We start from the raw sequence: 20383 nt of genomic DNA, 5'->3' as shown, positions 1-20383 counted from the left end.
GGAGTGGGCCCCTCACACGGGCTCTAAAGGGGTCAGGCCCCCTGAAGACGGTTTTTGAAGGAGTCTGGCCCTTTAAGGAGCCTGAAGGGTTCTCAGGGCCTTTGGCAATGGGTGTGAAGCGGTGTTCACAGCGCTTTTCAGGTTGTTCAGCCATTAAAGGGGTGTTTGAAAGGAGACCTGGCCCTTTAAGGGGATGAAACCCACCCACTGGGGGATTTTAAGGCGCTCTGGCCCTTTAAGGGGATGAATCCCACCCGACTGGGGGACTTTTAAGGCGGTCTGGCCCTTTAAGGGGATGAAACCCAGCCGATTGGGAGATTTTAAGGCGCTCTGGCCCTTTAAGGGGATGAAACCCACCCACTGGGGGATTTTAAGGCGCTCTGGCCCTTTAAGGGGATGAAACCCACCCACTGGGGGATTTTAAGGCGGTCTGGCCCTTTAAGGGGATGAAACCCACCCACTGGGGGACTTTTAAGGCGCTCTGGCCCTTTAAGGGGATGAAACCCGCCCGACTGGGGGACTTTTAAGGCGCTCTGGCCCTTTAAGGGGATGAAACCCACCCACTGGGGGACTTTTAAGGCGCTCTGGCCCTTTAAGGGGATGAAACCGCCCGACTGGAGAACTTTTAAGGCGCTCTGGCCCTTTAAGGGGATGAAACCCACCCACTGGGGGACTTTTAAGGCGCTCTGGCCCTTTAAGGGGATGAAACCCAGCCGATTGGGAGATTTTAAGGCGGTCTGGCCCTTTAAGGGGATGAAACCCAGCCGACTGCGGGACTTTTAAGGCGCTCTGGCCCTTTAAGGGGATGAAACCCGCCCGACTGGGAGATTTTAAGGCGGTCTGGCCCTTTAAGGGGATGAAACCCACCCGACTGGGGGATTTTAAGGTGCTCTGGCCCTTTAAGGGGATGAAACCCGCCCGACTGGGGGATTTTAAGGCGCTCTGGCCCTTTAAGGGGATGAAACCCGCCCGACTGGGGGACTTTTAAGGCGGTCTGGCCCTTTAAGGGGATGAAACCCACCCGACTGGGGGATTTTAAGGCGCTCTGGCCCTTTAAGGGGATGAAACCCACCCACTGGGGGATTTTAAGGCGGTCTGGCCCTTTAAGGGGATGAAACCCACCCACTGGGGGATTTTAAGGCGCTCTGGCCCTTTAAGGGGATGAAACCCAGCCGATTGGGCATTTTAAGGCGGTCTGGCCCTTTAAGGGGATGAAACCCGCCCGACTGGGGGATTTTAAGGTGGTCTGGCCCTTTAAGGGGATGAAACCCGCCCGACTGGGGGACTTTTAAGGTGGTCTGGCCCTTTAAGGGGATGAAACCCAGCCGATTGGGAGATTTTAAGGCGCTCTGGCCCTTTAACGGGATGAAACCCGCCCGACTGGAGAACTTTTAATGCGCTCTGGCCCTTTAAGGCTGGTGGGGCCCACAACGACGGATTTAAAGGGGCTCTGTCCCTTTAAATCGCTGAGCCCCCTTTAAGAGCCGCTCTTAATAGGGTCTGAACCCCTCCCACAGCTCTACCCCGGCCGCGGTGGGCCCCCCCGCGGCATCGCCGCTTTAACCCCGCCGCTCCTCCCGGCGTCCCTCCGGTGAAGGCGCCGCCAAGATGGCGGCGGGCGCTGCGGGGCCGCCGGCGCTCCGCGGGCTCGGGGAGAGCCCCGGGACCGCCCCGAGCCCCCCGGCGGAGCGGCCGCGGGTGCGGCGGCAGCGCGGCCGCTTCCTGGTGTGGTCGCCGGCGGCGGCGCGGGCGCTGCGGGAGCGGCACCGCGTGTGGGGGGCGCTGGTCGGGACCCCGCCGCGGCGCGGGGCGGCGGCGGCGGCGGCGGCGGGGCGGCGGCTGCCGCTGCAGCTGAGGCCGGAGGAGGCGCGGGCGCTGCGGGAGAGCGGCGGAGCCGCGGTGGAGCCGGTGGAGCGGCGGGCGGGAGGGGGACGCGGGAGAGGAGCCGCCGCTCAGCCGTTCCCTCCGCAGGTGGGCGAGGCCGGAGCGGAGCCCGAGGAGGAGGAGGAGGAGGAGGAGGAGGATGAGGAGGAGGATGGGGATGAGGACGGGGCCGCCCCCCGCCGCTTCCGCCTCTTCCGGGCGCTCTGGCGGCGGGGCCTGCACCTGACCCCCGGCGGGAAATTCGGCGGCGACTTCCTGGTGTACCCCGGTACGGGGCAGGGGCGGGGACCCCCCAATTGCTGAGACCCCCCCCTAATTCATGAGACCCCCCCCCGAATTACTGAGACCCCCCCGAGTTACTGAGACCCCCCCCTAATTCATGAGACCCCCCCCTAATTCATGAGACCCCGCCCCGAGTTACTGAGACCCCCCCCCAAATTACTGAGACCCCGCCCTAATTCATGAGACACCCCCCGAATTACTGCGACCCCCCCCGAATTACTGAGACCCCCCCCGAGTTACTGAGACCCCCCCCTAATTCATGAGACCCCCCCCAATTCATGAGACCCCCCCCCCGAGTTACTGAGACCCCCCCCTAATTCATGAGACCCCTCCCGAATTCATGAGACCCCCCCCTAATTCAGGAGACCCCCCCCGAATTACTGAGACCCTCCCCTAATTCAGGAGACCCCCCCCCCTAATTCAGGAGACCCCCCCCGAATTACTGAGACCCCCCCCCGAGTTACTGAGACCCCTCCCCTAATTCATGAGACCCCTCCCCTAATTCATGAGACCCTCCCCGAATTCCTGAGACCCCTCCCCTTTATTGCTGACACCCCCTGGGTACTCATGAGACCCCCCCCTAATTCCTGAGACCCCTCCCCCTAATTCCTGACACACCCCGGGAATTCCTGAGACCCCTCCCCTGGTATTCCTGAGACCCTTCTCCGGAATTCCTAACCCCACCCGAGGGTCCCAGCCCCCTCCCCTTTATTCCTGACCCCCTCCCCACCATTCCCCCCCCTTTCTTTGGGGTCCCAGCCCCCTCCCCACCATTCCTCCCCCTTTCTTTGGGGTCCCAGCCCCCTCCCCACCATTCCTCCCCCTTTCCCAGGGGTCCCAGCCCCCTCCCCACCATTCCCCCCCCTTCCTTTGGGGTCCCAGCCCCCTCCCCACCATTCCTCCCCCTTTCCCAGGGGTCCCAGCCCCCTCCCCACCATCCCTCCCCCTTTCTTTGGGGTCCCAGCCCCCTCCCCACCATTCCTCCCCCTTTCTTTGGAGTCCCAGCCCCCTCCCCTTTATGCCTGACCCCCTCCCCACCATTCCCTCCCCCTTTCCCAGGGGTCCCAGCCCCCTCCCCACCATTCCCTCCCCTTCCTTTGGGCTCCCAGCCCCCTCCCCACCATTCCCCCCCCCCTTTCTTTGGGGTCCCAGCCCCCTCCCCACCATTTCCCCCCCTTTCTTTGTGGTCCCAGCCCCCTCCCCACCATTCCTCCCCCTTCCTTTGGGGTCCCAGCCCCCTCCCCACCATTCCTCCCCCTTCCTTTGGGGTCCCAGCCCCCTCCCCACCATTCCCTCCCCTTTCTTTGTGGTCCCAGCCCCCTCCCCACCATTCCTCCCCCTTTCCAGGGGGTCCCAGCCCCCTCCCCACCATTCCCCCCCCTTTCTTTGTGGTCCCAGCCCCCTCCCCACCATTCCCTCCCCTTTCTTTGGGGTCCCAGCCCCCTCCCCACCATTCCCTCCCCTTCCTTGGGGGTCCCAGCCCCCTCCCCACCATTCCTCCCCCATTTCTTTGTGGTCCCAGCCCCCTCCCCACCATTCCTCCCCCTTTCCCAGGGGTCCCAGCCCCCTCCCCACCATTCCCCCCCTTTGTTGCAGGCCCCCCCGCGCAGTTCCACGCAGGCGCAGTGGCGCTGTGCCCGCGCAGTTCCCGCGCGCAGCCGCTGGGGGCGCTGCTGGCGGCCGCGCGCCTGGGCGCGAGCGTGCGCAAAGCGCTGCTGCTGTGCGCCGCGCCGCCAGGGGGCGCCCTGACCTGCACCGCGCTCACCTGGCGCGCCGACCTCACGTGACCCGCCCCGGCCACGCCCCCCGCTCGGTGACGTCACGGCGCGAGGCTTTTCCCGCGCTCCGCGGGAGGCGCGAAATAAAAAAAGTTGTTTTTTTTTTTTAAATATTGAATTAAAATAAAGTTGATTTTTGGAGTTGTTCGGTGAAGTTTTTCTTGGGGGTATCAGCGTTGCGTTGTGAGGGGATAAGGATGGTGAATGCTAAAAGTAGAATGGTTTTAATATTTAATAATAAAAATAAAATCGGTTTTTTGAGTTTGGTGAAGTTTTTCTTGGGGGTATCAGCGTTGCGTTGTGGGGGATAAGGACGGTGAATGATCAAAGTAGAAAGCTTTTTAAATTTTTAATAATAAAAATAAAATTGATCTTTGGAGTTGTTTGGTGAAGTTTTTCTTGGGGGTATCAGCGTTGCGTTGTGAGGGGATAAGGATGGTGAATGCTAAAAGTAGAAAGGTTTTTTTAATTTTTAATAATAAAAATAAAATTGATTTTTATCAGCGCTGCATTGTGGGGGATAAGGACGGTAAATGCTCAAAGTAGAAAGGGTTTTTTAATTTTTAATAATAAAAATAAAATTGATTTTTATCAGCGCTGCGTTGTGGGGGATAAGGACAGTGAATGCTCAAAGTAGAAAGCTTTTTTTAATTTTTAATAATAAAAATAAAATCGGTTTTTTGAGTTTGGTGAAGTTTTTCTTGGGGTATCAGCACTGCGTTGTGAGGGGAGAAGGACGGTGAATGCTCAAAGTAGAATGGTTTTAATATTTAATAATAAAAATAAAATTGGTTTTTGGAGTTGTTCGGTGCAGTTTCACTGGAGGGGGTCAGCGTTGCGTTGTGGGGGACAAAAATGGTGGATTGGGGGCAGAGACCCCCAGAATTTGGGGGCAGAGACCCCCAGAATTTGGGGGCAGGACCCCCAGAATTTGGGGGCAGGACCCTCTGAAATTTGGGGCAGGATCCCTGAATTTGGGGGGCAGAACCCCCCTGAATTTGGGGGCAGGACCCCTGAATTTGGGGCTGTTCTGCTCCCCAATTTGGGGGTCTCCATCCTCGTTTGGGAAGGGTCCCCTCCCTGTTTTGGGGGGATCCCTGACCCATCTTGAGGGGGTCCCCAGTTCCCACCCCCATTTTGTAAAGATCTCCTCTCATTTTTGGATGTTTCACCCTCATTTTTGGGGGTGTTTCATCATTTTTTGGGTGTTTTATCCTCATTTTTGGGGGTGTTTCATCCTCATTTTTTGCGTGTTTCACCCTCATTTTGGGGGGGTTTCACCCTCATTTTTGGGGGTGTTTCATCATTTTTTGGGTGTTTAATCCTCATTTTTGCAGCTTTCCCATCCACATTCTGGGCGTGCCCCATCCCCATTTTCAGGAGGATTCCGGCCCCATTCTGGGATCCCATTTCCACTTCAGGAGTTCCCACCACAATTTTGAGCAGTCCTGACCCCAATTAAGGCTGATTTCACCCCAAATTTGGGTGAAATCACCCCAAATTCAGATCTCACACGCTGATGGTGCGGAAGGCGGCGATGCCCTCGCGGCCGGTGCACAGCAGCAGCCCCGGGCACTGCGGGTGCCAATCCCACCCCAATCCCTGCCATTCCCACCCCAATTTTGATCATTCCTGACCCCAATTTTGGCTGATTTCACCCCAAATTTTGGCTGATTTCACCCCAAATTTTGGCTGATTTCACCCCAATTTTGGCTGATTTCACCCCAAATTTTGGCCCTCACACGCTGATGGTGCGGAAGGCGGCGATGCCCTCGCGGCCGGTGCACAGCAGCAGCCCCGGGCACTGCGGGTGCCAATCCCTGCCATTCCCACCCCAATTTTGAACATTCCCACCCCAATTTTGAACATTCCTGACCCAATTTTGGGTGAAATCACCCCAAATTTTGGCCCTCACACGCTGATGGTGCGGAAGGCGGCGATGCCCTCGCGGCCGGTGCACAGCAGCAGCCCCGGGCACTGCGGGTGCCAATCCCACCCCAATCCCTGCCATTCCCACCCCAATTTTGAACATTCCCACCCCAATTTTGAACATTCCTGACCCAATTTTGGGTGAAATCACCCCAAATTTTGACTCTCACACGCTGATGGTGCGGAAGGCGGCGATGCCCTCGCGGCCGGTGCAGCCGGGCACTGCGGGTGCCAATCCCAGCTATTCCCACCCCAATTTTGAGCATTCCCACCCCAATTTTGAACATCCCTGACCCCAATTTTGGCTGATTTCACCCCAAATTTTGGCCCTCACACGCTGATGGTGCGGAAGGCGGCGATGCCCTCGCGGCCGGTGCAGAGCAGCAGCCCCGGGCACTGCGGGTGCCAATCCCTGCCATTCCCACCCCAATTTTGAACATTCCTGACCCCATTTTTGGGTGAAATCACCCCAAATTTTGGCCCTCACACGCTGATGGTGCGGAAGGCAGCGATGCCCTCGCGGCCGGTGCAGCCGGGCACTGCGGGTGCCAATCCCTGCTATTCCCACCCCAATTTTGAACATTCCCACCCCAATTTTGAACATTCCTGACCCCAATTTTGGCTGATTTCACCCCAAATTTTGACTCTCACACGCTGATGGTGCGGAAGGCGGCGATGCCCTCGCAGCCGGTGCACAGCAGCAGCCCCGGGCACTGCGGGTGCCAATCCCTGCTATTCCCACCCCAATTTTGAACATTCCCACCCCAATTTTGAACATTCCTGACCCATTTTTGGGTGAAATCACCCCAATTTTGGCCCTCACACGCTGATGGTGCGGAAGGCGGCGATGCCCTCGCGGCCGGTGCAGAGCAGCAGCCCCGGGCACTGCGGGTGCCAATCCCACCCCAATCCCTGCCATTCCCACCCCAATTTTGAACATTCCCACCCCAATTTTGAACATTCCTGACCCAATTTTGGGTGAAATCACCCCAAATTTTGGCCCTCACACGCTGATGGTGCGGAAGGCGGCGATGCCCTCGCGGCCGGTGCACAGCAGCAGCCCCGGGCACTGCGGGTGCCAATCCCAGGGGGTTCCTTTCCCCAATCCCTGCCATTCCCACCCCAATTTTGAACATTCCCACCCCAATTTTGAACATCCCTGACCCCATTTTTGGCTGATTTCACCCCAAATTTTGGCCCTCACACGCTGATGGTGCGGAAGGCGGCGATGCCCTCGCGGCCGGTGCACAGCAGCAGCCCCGGGCACTGCGGGTGCCAGTGCAGCTCCTTCACCTCCCTCTCGCCCTGGTGCAGGAACAGCAGCTGCGGCGGCAGCTCCCGCAGCCCCTCCCCGTCCCCGTCGCCCTCGCCCACCTCGGGGTCCCTCTCCACGCCCAGGTCCCACTGCGTGACCAGGTCGTCCTCGCCCGCGGCCGCCAGGACGCCGCTCTCGCCCGGGTGCCACTGCACCGAGGTGATGGGCCCGCGGTGCTGCTTGAAGGTGGCCACGCACGAGGGGCTCCGCTGGGCGGGGAAACACGGGCAGGGGTCAGCGGGGAGGGGCTGGGGGGGTTTGGGGGTTCGTGGGGCGGATTTTGGGGTTGGGGGGGGGTTGGGGGGGCTTTGGGGGGGTTATCAAGTGGTTTGGGGGAGTTTATGGGGTGGTTTGGGGGTTCATGGGGCAGATTCTGGGGCTGGGGGGTGATTTCGGGGGGCTTTGGGGGGGTTATCAAGTGGTTTGGGGGAGTTTATGGGGTGGTTTGGGGGTTCATGGGGCAGATTTAGGGGCTGGGAGATGATTTTGGGGGGCTTTGGGGGGGTTATCAAGTGGTTTTGGGGTTCATGGGGCTGATTCCGGGGCTGGGGGGTGATTTTGGGGTGGTTTTTGGGGGGTTATGGGGTGGTTTGGGGGTTCGTGGGGCAGATTCCGGGGCTGGGCGTGCTTTTGGGGGGGTTATCAAGTGGTTTGAGGGAGTTTATGGGGTGGTTTGGGGGTTCATGGGGCAGATTTCGGGGCTGAGGGTGATTTTGGGGGGGGGTTGGGGATTTATGGGGGGGTTTTGGGGGTGTATGAAGTGGTTTGGGGGAGTTTATGGGGTGGTTTGGGGGTTCATGGGGCAGATTCCGGGCTTGGGGGATGATTTTGGGGGGCTTTCGGGGGGTTATCAAGTGCTTTGTGGGAGTTTATGGGGTGGTTTTGGGGTTCACGGGGCAGATTCCGGGGCTGGGGGGTGATTTTGGGGGGGTTATCAAGTGGTTTTGGGGTTCACGGGGCAGAATCTGGGGCTGGGGGGTGATTTCGGGGGGCTTTGGGGGGGTTATCAAGTGGTTTGGGGGAGTTTATGGGGTGGTTTGGGGGTTCATGGGGCAGATTTAGGGGCTGGGAGATGATTTTGGGGGGCTTTGGGGGGGTTATCAAGTGGTTTTGGGGTTCATGGGGCAGATTCCGGGGCTGGGGGGTGATTTTGGGGTGGTTTTTGGGGGGTTATGGGGTGGTTTGGGGGTTCGTGGGGCAGATTCCGGGGCTGGGCGTGCTTTTGGGGGGGTTATCAAGTGGTTTGGGGGAGTTTATGGGGTGGTTTGGGGGTTCGTGGGGCAGATTCTGGGGCTGGGGGGTGATTTTGGGGGGCTTGGGGGATATATGAAGTGGTTTGGTGTTCATGGGGCAGATTTAGGGGCTGGGGGTGGTTTGGGGGGGGTTTGGGGGGGGTTTGGGGGGGTTATCAAGTGGTTTGGGGGAGTTTATGGGGTGGTTTTGGGGTTCGTGGGGCAGATTCCGGGGCTGAGGGTGGTTTTGGGGGGTTATCAAGTGGTTTTGGGGTTCACGGGGCAGATTCCGGGGCTGGGGGGTGATTTTGGGGTGGTTTTTGGGGGAGTTTATGGGGTGGTTTGGGGGTTCATGGGGCAGATTTAGGGGCTGGGGGTGGCTTTGGGGGGGTTATCAAGTGGTTTGGGGGAGTTTATGGGGTGGTTTGGGGGTTCATGGGGCAGATTCCGGGGCTGGGGGGTGATTTTGGGGGGTCCCTGGGTCAGTTTGGGTGATTCCCAGGGTTCCCTGGGTCGGTCAGGGTGATTCCCAGGGGTCCCAGGGCGGCGCCGGGGGTCCCTGGGTCGGTCAGGGTGATTCCAGGGGTCCCTGGGTTGGTCAGGGTGATTCCCGGGGTGACTCCTGGGGTCCCAGGGTGGCTCCGGGGGTCCCAGGGTCGGTCAGGGTGATTCCCGGGGTGGTTCCGGGGGTCCCAGGGTCGGTCAGGGTGATTCCCGGGGTGATTCCGGGGGTCCCAGGGTCACTCTGGGGGTCCCAGGGTCGGTCAGGGTGATTCCTGGGGTCCCAGGGTGGCTCCGGGGGTCCCAGGGTCGGTCAGGATGATTCCCGGGGTGATTCCGGGGGTCCCTGGGTCGGTCAGGATGATTCCCGGGGTGATTCCGGGGGTCCCTGGGTCGGTCAGGATGATTCCCGGGGGTCCCAGGGTCACTCTGGGGGTCCCTGGGTCGGTCAGGTTGATTCCTGGGGGTCCCAGGGTCGGTCAGGTTGATTCCCGGGGTTCCCAGGGTCACTCTGGGGGTCCCTGGGTCGGTCAGGATGATTCCCAGGATTCCCAGAGCGACGCCGGGGGTCCCGCTGCGCTCTCACCCGGATGCTCCTCAGGTCCCAGAGGCGCAGGGCGCCGTCGTCGCCGCCGCTGAGCAGCGCGGCCGCGTCGCGCCGGCTCCAGCTGAGCACGTTGACGTCGCCCTCGTGGGCCGCGGCCACGCTGAGCTGGCAGGCGCGGGCCGGCGGCGCCCGCACGTCCCACACGCGGATGGAGGCGTCCGAGGAGCACGAGATGAACACCTGGCCAGGAGAACACCTGAGCCCGGGCGGCCCCTCCCGAAACACGGGGGAAATTAAACCCCAAAATCCCGATAAGGATCCGTAGGGAACGGGTGCGTTCATGTACAGCGCTGTGGCTGCACGTCGGGACCACCTCTGAGGACTCCCGATCCTTTTTTATTACTCTAATTTCCATATGCATAAATTCCACAATAGGTTCATGCATATTCATTATGCTGGTTTTACATTATAACTAGTTACGCTTGTATTCAGTTTTTGTTAGAAAGAAACTCTTGGGTCACTTTGTCTGTTTTAAGGTTTGAGGAGTCTTTCTTATCTCCAGACCGCCTGTGAACCCCATGAACCCCCAGACCCCAAAACCCCCCAAATTCTCACCAGGGCTCTGAGGTCCCCAGGCCCCATGAACCCCCAGACCCCAAAATCCCCTAATTTCCACCAAATTTTCACCATGGCTCTGGGGTCTTCAGACCCCCGTGAGCCCCCAGACCCCAAATTTCCCCCAAATCCTCACCAGAGCTCTGTGATATCCAAAACCCCTGTGAACCCCATGAGCCCCCAGACTCCAAAACCCCCCAAATTTCCCCCAAATCCTCACCAGGGCTCTGGGGTCCCCAAACCCCCATGAGCCCCCAGACCCAAAACCCTCCAAATTTTCCCCAAATGCTCACCAGGGATTTGTGATATCCAATCCCCCTGTGAACCCCATGAACCCTCAGACCCCAAACCTCCCAAATTTCCCCCAAATCCTCACCTGGGCTCTAAGGTCTCCTAACCCCCTGTGACCCCCATGAGCCCCCATACCCCAAACCCCCCAAATTTCCCCCAAATCCTCACCGGGGCTCTGGGGTCCCCAAACCCCCATGGACCTCCAGACCCCAAACCCCCCAAACCCTCACCTTTAGCTGGGGGTATTTTGCTAGGGCTGCATATGAACTAAACACCCAATTTACCAAGCCCAAAGTGTCGCGTTCGACCTCAATCTGAATGGATTTCCACCCCGTTAAATGCCCGCCCTGTCCCCCTCACCGAGGCCTCGCAGGGGGACCACTGGATGTCCTCCACGCTGCCGCCATGGCCGAGCAGCGGCCGCTGGTCCACGACCCAGCCGGACTCGCGCGGCTCCCAGCGATGGATGCGCCCGCGCACGTCCCCGGACAGCAGCCGGCCTGGACAGAAGGGACGGCCACGTCAAAACGCCAAAATCACAACGTTTATACCCCAAATTTGTACCGGGGGGCTGGGGGGTTCAGCGCAGCCTGACCCCCAAAATCCCTGGTTTGGTAAATTGGGGGGGGACCAGCAGAGACCACAAATGATTGCCCCAAATTCCTCTTGGGATCCCCTCCAGCAGCAAATTCATATTTTCTTGTCTCATTTCCCACATTTTCCCCTCACATTTCCCACATTTTCTCATCTCACATTTCCCACATTTTCTCCTCTCACATTTCCCACATTTTCTCCTCGCATTGCCCACATTTTCCCCTCACAATTCCCACATTTTCTCCCCTCACATTGCGCACATTTTCTCCTCTAACGTTTCCCATTTTCTCCTCTCACATTTCCCACATTTTCCCCTCACAATTCCCACATTTTCTCCCCTCACATTTCCCACATTTTCTCCCCTCACATTTTCCACATTTTCTCCACTCACACTGCGCACATTTTCCCCTCTAACGTTTCCCACATTTTCTCCCCTCACATTTCCCACATTTTCTCCCCTCACATTTCACATTTTCCCCTCACATTTTCCACATTTTCTCCACTCACACTGCGCACATTTTCCCCTCTAACGTTTCCCACATTTTCTCCCCTCACATTTCCCACATTTCCTCATCTCACATTTCCCACATTTTCTCCACTCACACTGCGCACATTTTCCCCTCTAACGTTTCCCACATTTTCTCCCCTCACATTTCCCACATTTCCTCATCTCACATTTCCCACATTTTCTCCTCTCATTTTCTCCCCTCACATTTCCCACATTTTCCCCTCACAATTCCCACATTTCCTCATCTCACATTTCCCACATTTTCCCCTCACAATTCCCACATTTCCTCATCTCACAATTCCCACATTTTCTCCTCTCACATTGCGCACATTTTCTCCCCTCACACTGCCCATATTTTCTCCTCTAACGTTTCCCACATTTTCTCCTCTCACATTTCCCACATTTTCTCATCTCATATTTCCCACATTTTCCCCTCACATTTCCCAATTTTCCCCTCACAATTCCCACATTTTCTCCGCTCACAATTCCCACATTTTCTCCCCTCACATTTCCCACATTTTCTCCTCTCACATTTTCTCCTCACATTTCCCACATTTTCTCCCGTCACAATTTCCTACTCTTTCCCCCTCACATTTTCTGCCACTTTTCCTCTTTTCTGCTTTTTTCCCCTCATTTTCCTGTCCTTTCCCCCCCCTCCTCATATTTTCTGCCACTTCTCCATCTTTCCACCATCTTTTCTCCCCTCACATTTCCCATCATTTTCCCCCCTTCACGTTTTCCCGCCCTTTCTCCCCCTCACGTTTTCCCGCCCTTTTTCCCCTCACGTTTTCCCGCCCTTTTTCTCCCCTCACGTTTTCCCGCCCTTTTTCCCCCCACATTTTCCCGCCCTTTTTCCCCTCATGTTTTCCCGCCCTTTTTCCCCTCACATTTTCCCGCTCTTTTCTCCCCTCACACTTCCCACCATTTTCCCCTCATATTTGCCCCAATTTCCCCCAAATCCTCACGTGGGTTCTGGGGTCTTCAGACCCCCATGAGCCCCCAGACCCCAAACCCCCCAAATTTCCCCCAAATCCTCACCAGGGATTTGTGATATCCAAACCTCATGTGACCCCTATGAGCCCCCAGACCCCAAACCCCCCAAATTTCCCTCAAATGCTCATCGGGGCTCTGGGGGCTCCAGACCCCAAACCCCCCCAATTTCCCCCAAATTGTCACCAGGGATTTGTGATATCCAAACCCCCTGTGACCCCCATGAGCCCCCAGACCCAAAATCCCCCAAATTTCCCCCAAATCCTCACCAGGGCTCTGGGGTCCTCAGAGCCCCATGAGCCCCCAGACTCCAAAACCCCCCAAATTTCCCCCAAATCCTCACCAGGGATTTGTGATATCCAAACCCCATGTGACCCCCATGAGCCCCTAGACCCAAAACTCCCAAATTTCCCCCAAATCCTCACCAGAGCTCTGGGATTGTCAAACCCCCTGTGACCCCCATGAGCCCCCAGACCCAAAACCCCCCAAATTTCCCCCAAATCCTCACCAGAGCTCTGTGATATCCAAACCTCATGTGACCCCCATGAGCCCCCAGACCCAAAACCCCCCAAACTTCCCCCAAATGCTCACCGGGGCTCTGGGATCTTCAGACCTCCATGAGCCCCCAGACCCTAAACCCCCCAAATTTCCCCCAAATCCTCACCAGAGCTCTGTGATATCCAAACCTCATGTGACCCCCATGAGCCCCCAGACCCAAAACCCCCAAATTTCCTCCAAATCCTCACCAGGGATTTGTGATATCCAAACCTCATGTGAACCCCATGAGCCCCCAGACCCAAAACCCCCCAAACTCCCCCCAAATCCTCACGTGGGTTCTGGGGTCCTCAGAGCCCCATGAGCCCCCAGACTCCAAAACCCCCCAAATTTCCCCCAAATCCTCACCAGGGATTTGTGATATCCAAACCCCATGTGACCCCCATGAGCCCCTAGACCCAAAACTCCCAAATTTCCCCCAAATCCTCACCAGAGCTCTGGGATTGTCAAACCCCCTGTGACCCCCATGAGCCCCCAGACCCAAAACCCCCCAAATTTCCCCCAAATCCTCACCAGAGCTCTGGGATATCCAAACCCCCTGTGACCCCCATGAGCCCCCAGACCCAAAACCCCCCAAACTTCCCCCAAATGCTCACCGGGGCTCTGGGATCTTCAGACCCCCATGAGCCCCCAGACCCTAAACCCCCCAAATTTCCCCCAAATCCTCACCAGGGCTCTGGGGTCTTCAGACCCCCATGAGCCCCCAGACCCCAAACCCCCCAAATTTCCCCAAAATCCTCACCAGGGATTTGTGATATCCAAACCCCCTGTGACCCCCATGAGCCTCCAGACCCCAAACCCCCCAAATTTCCCCCAAATCCTCACCAGGGATTTGTGATATCCAAACCCCCTGTGACCCCCATGAGCCCCCAGACCCAAAACCCCCCAAATTTCCCCCAAATCCTCACCAGGGCTCTGGGGTCTTCAGACCCCCATGATCCCCCAGACCCAAAACCCCCCAAACTTCCCCCAAATCCTCACCAGGGCTCTGGGGTCTTCAGACCCCCATGATCCCCCAGACCCAAAACCCCCCAAACTTCCCCCAAATCCTCACCAGGGCTCTGGGGTCTTCAGACCCCCATGAGCCCCCAGACCCAAAACCCACAAATTTCCCCCAAATCCTCACCAGGGCTCTGGGGTCTTCAGACCCCCATGAGCCCCCAGACCCAAAACCCCCCAAATTTCCCCCAAATGCTCACCAGGGATTTGTGATATCCAAACCCCCTGTGACCCCCATGAGCCTCCAGACCCAAAACCCCCCAAATTTCCCCCAAATGCTCACCGGGGCTCTGGGGTCTTCAGACCCCCATGAGCCCCCAGACCCAAAACCCCCCAAATTTCCCCCAAATGCTCACCGGGGCTCTGGGGGCTCCAGTCCAGCCCGAAGCCTTCGTCCAGGTGGCCGCTGAAGGTGGCCAGGGCGGGCAGTGCTCCCTGCTGGACGCTCTTGGGCCCCCTGCCCGAATCCCCCTCCCCAAATTGCGTCCCCAGGACCCCCAGGGCCCCCTCCAGGGCCAGCACCTCCACCTGGCCCCGCTCCGACCACACGGCCGCGATCGGGGACCCCCCGAGGGACGTCACCTGTGGGGGGACACGGGAACGGGGGGTCAGGGACCCCCAAGAGGGGCTGAGGGAGGGATCTGGGGGCACCCAGAGGGGATTTGAGGGGGGTTTGGGGGGTCTTAGGTTGATTTGGGGAGGCCTGGGAGGGTCTCAGAGAGCTTTGGGGGATCCCAGAGGGTCCTGGGAGGGACTCAGGGGGAGATTTGGGGGTCCCAGGGGTTTCTATGGGGGTCCCAGAGGGTTTGGTGGGGGAGCAAAGATGGGGGTCTCAGAGCAGCCCAAGGTTTTTTGGGGGGTCTTGAGGGTTAATTGGACGTTTAAGGATTTTTTTGAGGTTCCCAGATAAATTTTGAGGGGTCCCAGAGTAATTTGAGTGGTGGTCCCAGGGTTATATGGAGAATCCCAAAAAGTTTTTGGGGGGTCCCAGGGGGTGTTTTGGGAGGTCCGTGGGGTTTTTTAGGGGTGCCAGGTTGGGTTTTTGGGGTTCCCAGAAGCTTTTCAGAGTTTCCAGGGTTAATTTTTGGTATTTTTTTGGGTTTCCAGGTGGGTTTTTGGGGTCTCAGGGTGGATTTTTGGGGTTCCCAGAGTTGATTCTTGAGCTTTTTTTGGGTTTCCAGGTGCGTTTTTTTGGGTTTTAGGGTGGATTTTTGGGGTTCCCAGGTGGGTTTTTTGGGGTTCCCAGATGAGGTTTTGTGGTTTTAGGGTGGATTTTTGGGGTTCCCAGGATTGATTCTTGAGCTTTTTTGGGGTTCCCAGGTGGGTTTTGGGGGTTTTAGGGTGGATTTTTGGGGTTCCCGGGGTTGATTTTTGGGGTTCCCAGGTGGGTTTTTGGGTGGATTTTTGGGATTCCAGGTGGGTTTTTGTGGTTTTAGAGTGGATTTTTGGGGTTCCCAGGGTTGATTTTTGAGCTTTTTTTGGGGTTCCCAGGTGCGTTTTTTGGGTTTTAGGGTGGATTTTTGGGGTACCCAGGTGGGTTTTTTTGGGGGGGCTGTTTTTGGGGGGTCCTTACCCTCAGCCTGTTGATCCCCCCGTAGTGGGGAGCCATGAGGAGCAGCAGCTGCGGCTCCCGTCCCTCCTCCTCCTCCTCCTCTTCCTCGCTGTCACTGTCACTGTCGCTGTCACTGCCCCTCCTGCCCCGCAGCCCGTGCAGGTTCTGCATCTGCAGCAGCAGCACCCTGAAACGAGGGGGGGACACCCCAAATCAGGGCTGGGACGCCCCAAAAACATCCAAAACACACCTGAAAAACACCCTAAAAACACCCCAGAACCCACCATAAAAACATCCCAAAACCCACGCTAAAAACACCCCAAAACCATCCCAAAACCCAACCCAAACCCCTCCAAAAAGCACCCCAAAACCAACGGCAAAACCATCCTAAACCTCACCCCAAAAACAACCCCAAAACACCCCAAAACCCACCCAAAAAACATCCAAAACCCACCCTAAAACCACCCCAAAAACCCACCCCAAACCCATCCCAAAACCCACACTAAAACCACCCAAAACCATCCCAAAACCCACACAAAAACCATCCTAAAACCACCCCAAAACCACTCCACACCCACCCCAAGAAACACCTAAAAACCATCCCAAAAACACCTGAAAAACACCAAAAACACCCCAAAACCATCCCAAAACCCACCCTAAAATCACCCCCAAACCCACCCCAAAACCCACCCCAAACCCCTCCAAAAACCACCCCAAAACCACCCCAAAATCCACCCGAAACCCAACCTAAACCCAGCCCAAAAAGTCCCCAAACCCACCCCAAAACTATCCCAAAACCCACCCCAAACCCCTCCAAAAACCACCCCAAAACCATCCCAAAATCCACCTGAAACCCATCCCAAAACCACCCCAAAAAATCCCAAAACCCATCCCAAAACTACCCCAAAAACATCCCAAAACCCACCCAAAAATCATCCCAAAACCACCCCAAAAACACCTGAAAAACACCCCGAAAACCATCCCAAAACCCACCCCAAACCCACCCTAAAACCACCCCCAAACCCACCCCAAAACCATCCCCAAACCCAGCCCAAAAACATCCCAAAACCCACCCAAAACTCCCCTAAAAACACCCCAGAAACCCCCCCAAGGGCCGGGGGTCTCTCACCGGTTGGCGCTGGGGGTCTCGGCCTGGGTGCCGGCGCAGAGCAGCACCGAGAGCGGCGGCTCCTCCCGCCCGTCCCCCAGCCCGTCCCGCACCACGTCAAAGCTCAGGCACGGCGACCCTGGGGGGACCCCGAAACCCCCAAATCCTTCCTCAAAACCCCCCCAAATCCTTCCTCAAAACCCCCCAAAATCCTCCCTCAAATCCCCCAAAACCTGCCCAAAATCCTCCCTCAAACCCCAAAACCCCACTGAAATTCCCTCCAAAATCCTCCCTCAAAACCCCCAAAACCTCTCTGAAATTCCCCCAAAATCCTCCCTCAAACCCCAAAACCCCACTGAAATTCCCTCCAAGCCCTCCCACAAACCTCTCCAAAATTCCCCCAAAATCCTCCCTCAAATCCCCCAAAATCCTTCCTCAAATCCCTCTGAAATTCCCTCCAAAATCCTTCCTCAAATCCCCAAAACCCCACTGAAATTCCCTCCAAAATCCTTCCTCAAAACCCCCCCAAATCCTTCCTCAAAACCCCCCCAAAATCCTCCCTCAAATCCCCCAAAACCTGCCCAAAATCCTCCCTCAAACCCCAAAACCCCACTGAAATTCCCTGCAAAATCCTTCCTCAAAACCCCCAAAACCTCTCTGAAATTCCCCCAAAATCCTCCCTCAAACCCCAAAGCCCCACTGAAATTCCCTCCAAAATCCTTTCTCAAAACCCCCAAAACCTCTCGGAAATTCCCCCAAAATCCTCCCTCAAACCCCAAAACCCCACTGAAATTCCCTCCAAAATCCTCCCTCAAAACCCCCAAAACGTCTCTGAAATTCCCCCAAAATCCTCCCTCAAACCCCCAAACCCCACTGAAATTCCCTCCAAAATCTTTCCTCAAAACCCCCAAAACCTCTCTGAAATTCCCCCAAAATCCTCCCTCAAACCCCAAAGCCCCACTGAAATTCCCTCCAAAATCTTTCCTCAAAACCCCCAAAACCTCTCTGAAATTCCCCCAAAATCCTCCCTCAAACCCCAAAACCCCACTGAAATTCCCTCCAAAATCCTTCCTCAAAACCCCCAAAACCTCTCTGAAATTCCCTCCAAAATCCTTCCTCAAAACCCCCAAAACCTCTCTGAAATTCCCTCCAAAATCCTTCCTCAAAACCCCCCCCAAATCCTTCCTCAAAACCCAAAACCCCACTGAAATTCCCTCCAAAATCCTTCCTCAAAACCCCTCTGAAATTCCCTCCAAGCCCTCCCTCAAAAATCTCCAAAATTCCCCCAAAATCCTCCCTCAAATCCCCCAAAATCCTTCCTCAAACCCCTCTGAAATTCCCTCCAAAATCCTTCCTCAAACCCCCAAAACCTCTCTGAAATTCCCCCAAAATCCTTCCTCAAAACCCCCAAAATCCTCCTTCAAACCTCCCCAAATCTTCCCTTCAAACCCTCCCCGAAACCCCTCCAAAATCCCCCCTCAAAACCCCCCAAAATTCTCCCTCAAACCTCCCCAAACTCCCCCCCAAATCCTCCCCAAAACTCCTCCAAAATTCTCTCCAAGTCCTCCCTCAAACCTCTTCAAGATCCTCCCTCAAACCTCCCCAAACCCCCTCCAAAATCCCCCAAATATCCTCCCTCAAACCTCCCCAAACCCCCTCCAAAATCCCCCAAATATCCTCCCTCAAACCTCCCCAAACCCCCCCAAAATCCCCCAAGATCCTCCCTCAAACCTCCCCAATCCCCCCCAAAATCCCCCAAAAACCTCTCTCAGCATCTCCCGGCTCCCCTCAGCCCCTCCAGCTCCCTCATCCTCACTGGTTTCCCCTCCGGACCCTCCAGCCCCCTCAGGATCCCCCGGATTTTCCTCAGCCCAGTTCCCCTCATCCCCCCGGTTCTCCTCATCCTCTCCAGCCTCCTCATCCCCCGGTTCTCCTCAAGATCCCCCGGTTCTCCTCATCCTCTCCAGCCCCCTCAGGACCACCGGTTTCCCCTCAGGATCCCCTGCTTTCCCTCAGCCCCTTCAGCCCCCGTCAGGATCCCCCAGTTCCCATCAGGATCCCCCAGTTCCCATCAGGATCCCCCAGTTCCCCTCATCCCGGTTCCCTTCAGGATCCCCCAGTTCCCCTCAGGATCCCCCAGTTCCCCTCAGGATCCCCCAGTTCCCCTCAGGATTCCCCAGTTCCCATCAGGATTCCCCAGTTCCCTTCAGGATCCCCCAGTTCTCATCCCCATCCGCTTCCCCTCATCCTGGTTCCCTTCAGGATCCCCCAGTTCTCCTCAGGATCCCCCAGTTCCCCTCAGGATCCCCCAGTTCCCCTCAGGATTCCCCGGTTCCCCTCAGGATCCCCCAGTTCCCCTCAGGATCCCCCAGTTCCCCTCAGGATTCCCCGGTTCCCCTCATCCCCATCCGCTTCCCCTCATCCCGGTTCCCCTCAGGATTCCCTGGTTCCCTTCAGGATCCCCCAGTTCCCCTCAGGATCCCCCAGTTCTCATCCCCATCCGCTTCCCCTCATCCCGGTTCCCGTCAGGATCCCCCAGTTCCCATCAGGATCCCCCAGTTCCCATCAGGATCCCCCAGTTCCCCTCATCCCGGTTCCCTTCAGGATCCCCCAGTTCCCCTCAGGATCCCCCAGTTCCCATCAGGATCCCCCAGTTCTCCTCATCCCGGTTCCCCTCAGGATCCCCCAGTTCCCCTCAGGATCCCCCAGTTCTCCTCAGGATCCCCCAGTTCTCATCCCCATCCGCTTCCCCTCATCCCGGTTCCCCTCAGGATTCCCCGGTTCCCCTCACCCGGTTTCCCCTCAGGACCGCCAGTTCCACTCATTCTCCCGGTTTCCCTCATCTCCCCGATTCCCCTCAGCTCCCTCATCCCCTCCAGCCGCCTCATTCCCCCGGTTTCTCCTCATTCCAGTTCCCTTCATCCGCCCGCTTCCCCTCAGGATCCCCCGCTTCTCCTCATCCTCTCCATCCGCTTCAGGATCCCCCGGTTCCCCTCAGGATCCCCCCGTTCCCCTCAGGATCCCCCGCTTCCCCTCATGCCCCGGTTCCCCTCATCCCCCGCTTCCCCTCATCCCCCCGTTCCCCTCATCCCCCCGTTCCCCTCAGGATCCCCCGCTTCCCCTCATCCCCCGCTTCCCCTCATCCCCCGCTTCCCCTCATCCCCCCGTTCCCCTCATCCCCCCCCAATTCCCCTCATCCCCCCCCAATTCCCCTCATCCCCCGCTTCCCCTCATCCCCCCGTTCCCCTCATCCCCCGCTTCCCCTCAGGATCCCCCGCTTCCCCTCATCCCCCGTTCCCCCCGCCCGCAGCAGGTACCGGTGCCGGCGCGGTGATACATCACGTACGCCTCCTCATCCATCACCAGCTCCTCGTCGGGCCGCAGCGGCGGCCCCTGCCCGGGCACGTACACGCGGCCGGGCCGCTCCGCCTCCGCCCGATCCCGGGCCCGGGCCCGGTCGCGGTTCGCGGCCCTGACGCGATTCGGGGCCCGGGCTCGGGACGCGCCGCGCCGCGCCGCCATCTTGGCCGCGAGGGGAGGCGGCGCTTCCGGCGGGAGCCGCGCCCACTTCCGGGTGATGGGTGGCGGCTTCCGGTCACGTGACAGGCGATGGCGGGCGAGCGCTCCCAGCGAGTCCCAGTAACACCAGTGACACCAGTAACCTCCCCAGTAACCTCCCAGTGAGTCCCAGTAACACCAGTAA

The 20383-nt window shown here is 57.8% G+C and overlaps 2 protein-coding genes across 2 annotated transcripts; one reads left to right on the top strand and one right to left on the bottom strand.

The window, feature by feature from the left end:
* The first annotated feature begins 1608 nt into the window (after window positions 1-1608).
* On the top strand, window positions 1609-4089 carry TSEN34 (tRNA splicing endonuclease subunit 34). The gene is made up of 3 exons (XM_077789838.1): window positions 1609-1725; window positions 1972-2152; window positions 3763-4089. Exons 1-3 carry the CDS (start codon window positions 1609-1611, stop codon window positions 3951-3953), a joined length of 489 nt encoding a protein of 162 aa, XP_077645964.1. The 3' UTR covers window positions 3954-4089.
* Window positions 4090-4697: 608 nt separating this feature from the next.
* Window positions 4698-20149, bottom strand: GRWD1 (glutamate rich WD repeat containing 1). Its single transcript, XM_077789868.1, has 7 exons — window positions 19998-20149; window positions 16702-16819; window positions 15594-15759; window positions 14377-14602; window positions 10735-10874; window positions 9508-9708; window positions 4698-7397 (listed from the first exon to the last, which is right to left on the bottom strand). Exons 1-7 carry the CDS (start codon window positions 20038-20040, stop codon window positions 7074-7076), a joined length of 1218 nt encoding a protein of 405 aa, XP_077645994.1. The 5' UTR covers window positions 20041-20149; the 3' UTR covers window positions 4698-7073.
* Between the last annotated feature and the right edge of the window lie 234 nt (window positions 20150-20383).

The sequence above is a fragment of the Lonchura striata genome, chromosome 38 (genome assembly GCF_046129695.1).
Source record: "Lonchura striata isolate bLonStr1 chromosome 38, bLonStr1.mat, whole genome shotgun sequence".
Taxonomy (NCBI): Eukaryota; Metazoa; Chordata; class Aves; order Passeriformes; family Estrildidae; genus Lonchura; species Lonchura striata.
The sequence above is the reverse complement of the archived record's forward strand: the minus strand, read 5'-3'. Positions and strand labels throughout refer to the sequence as shown.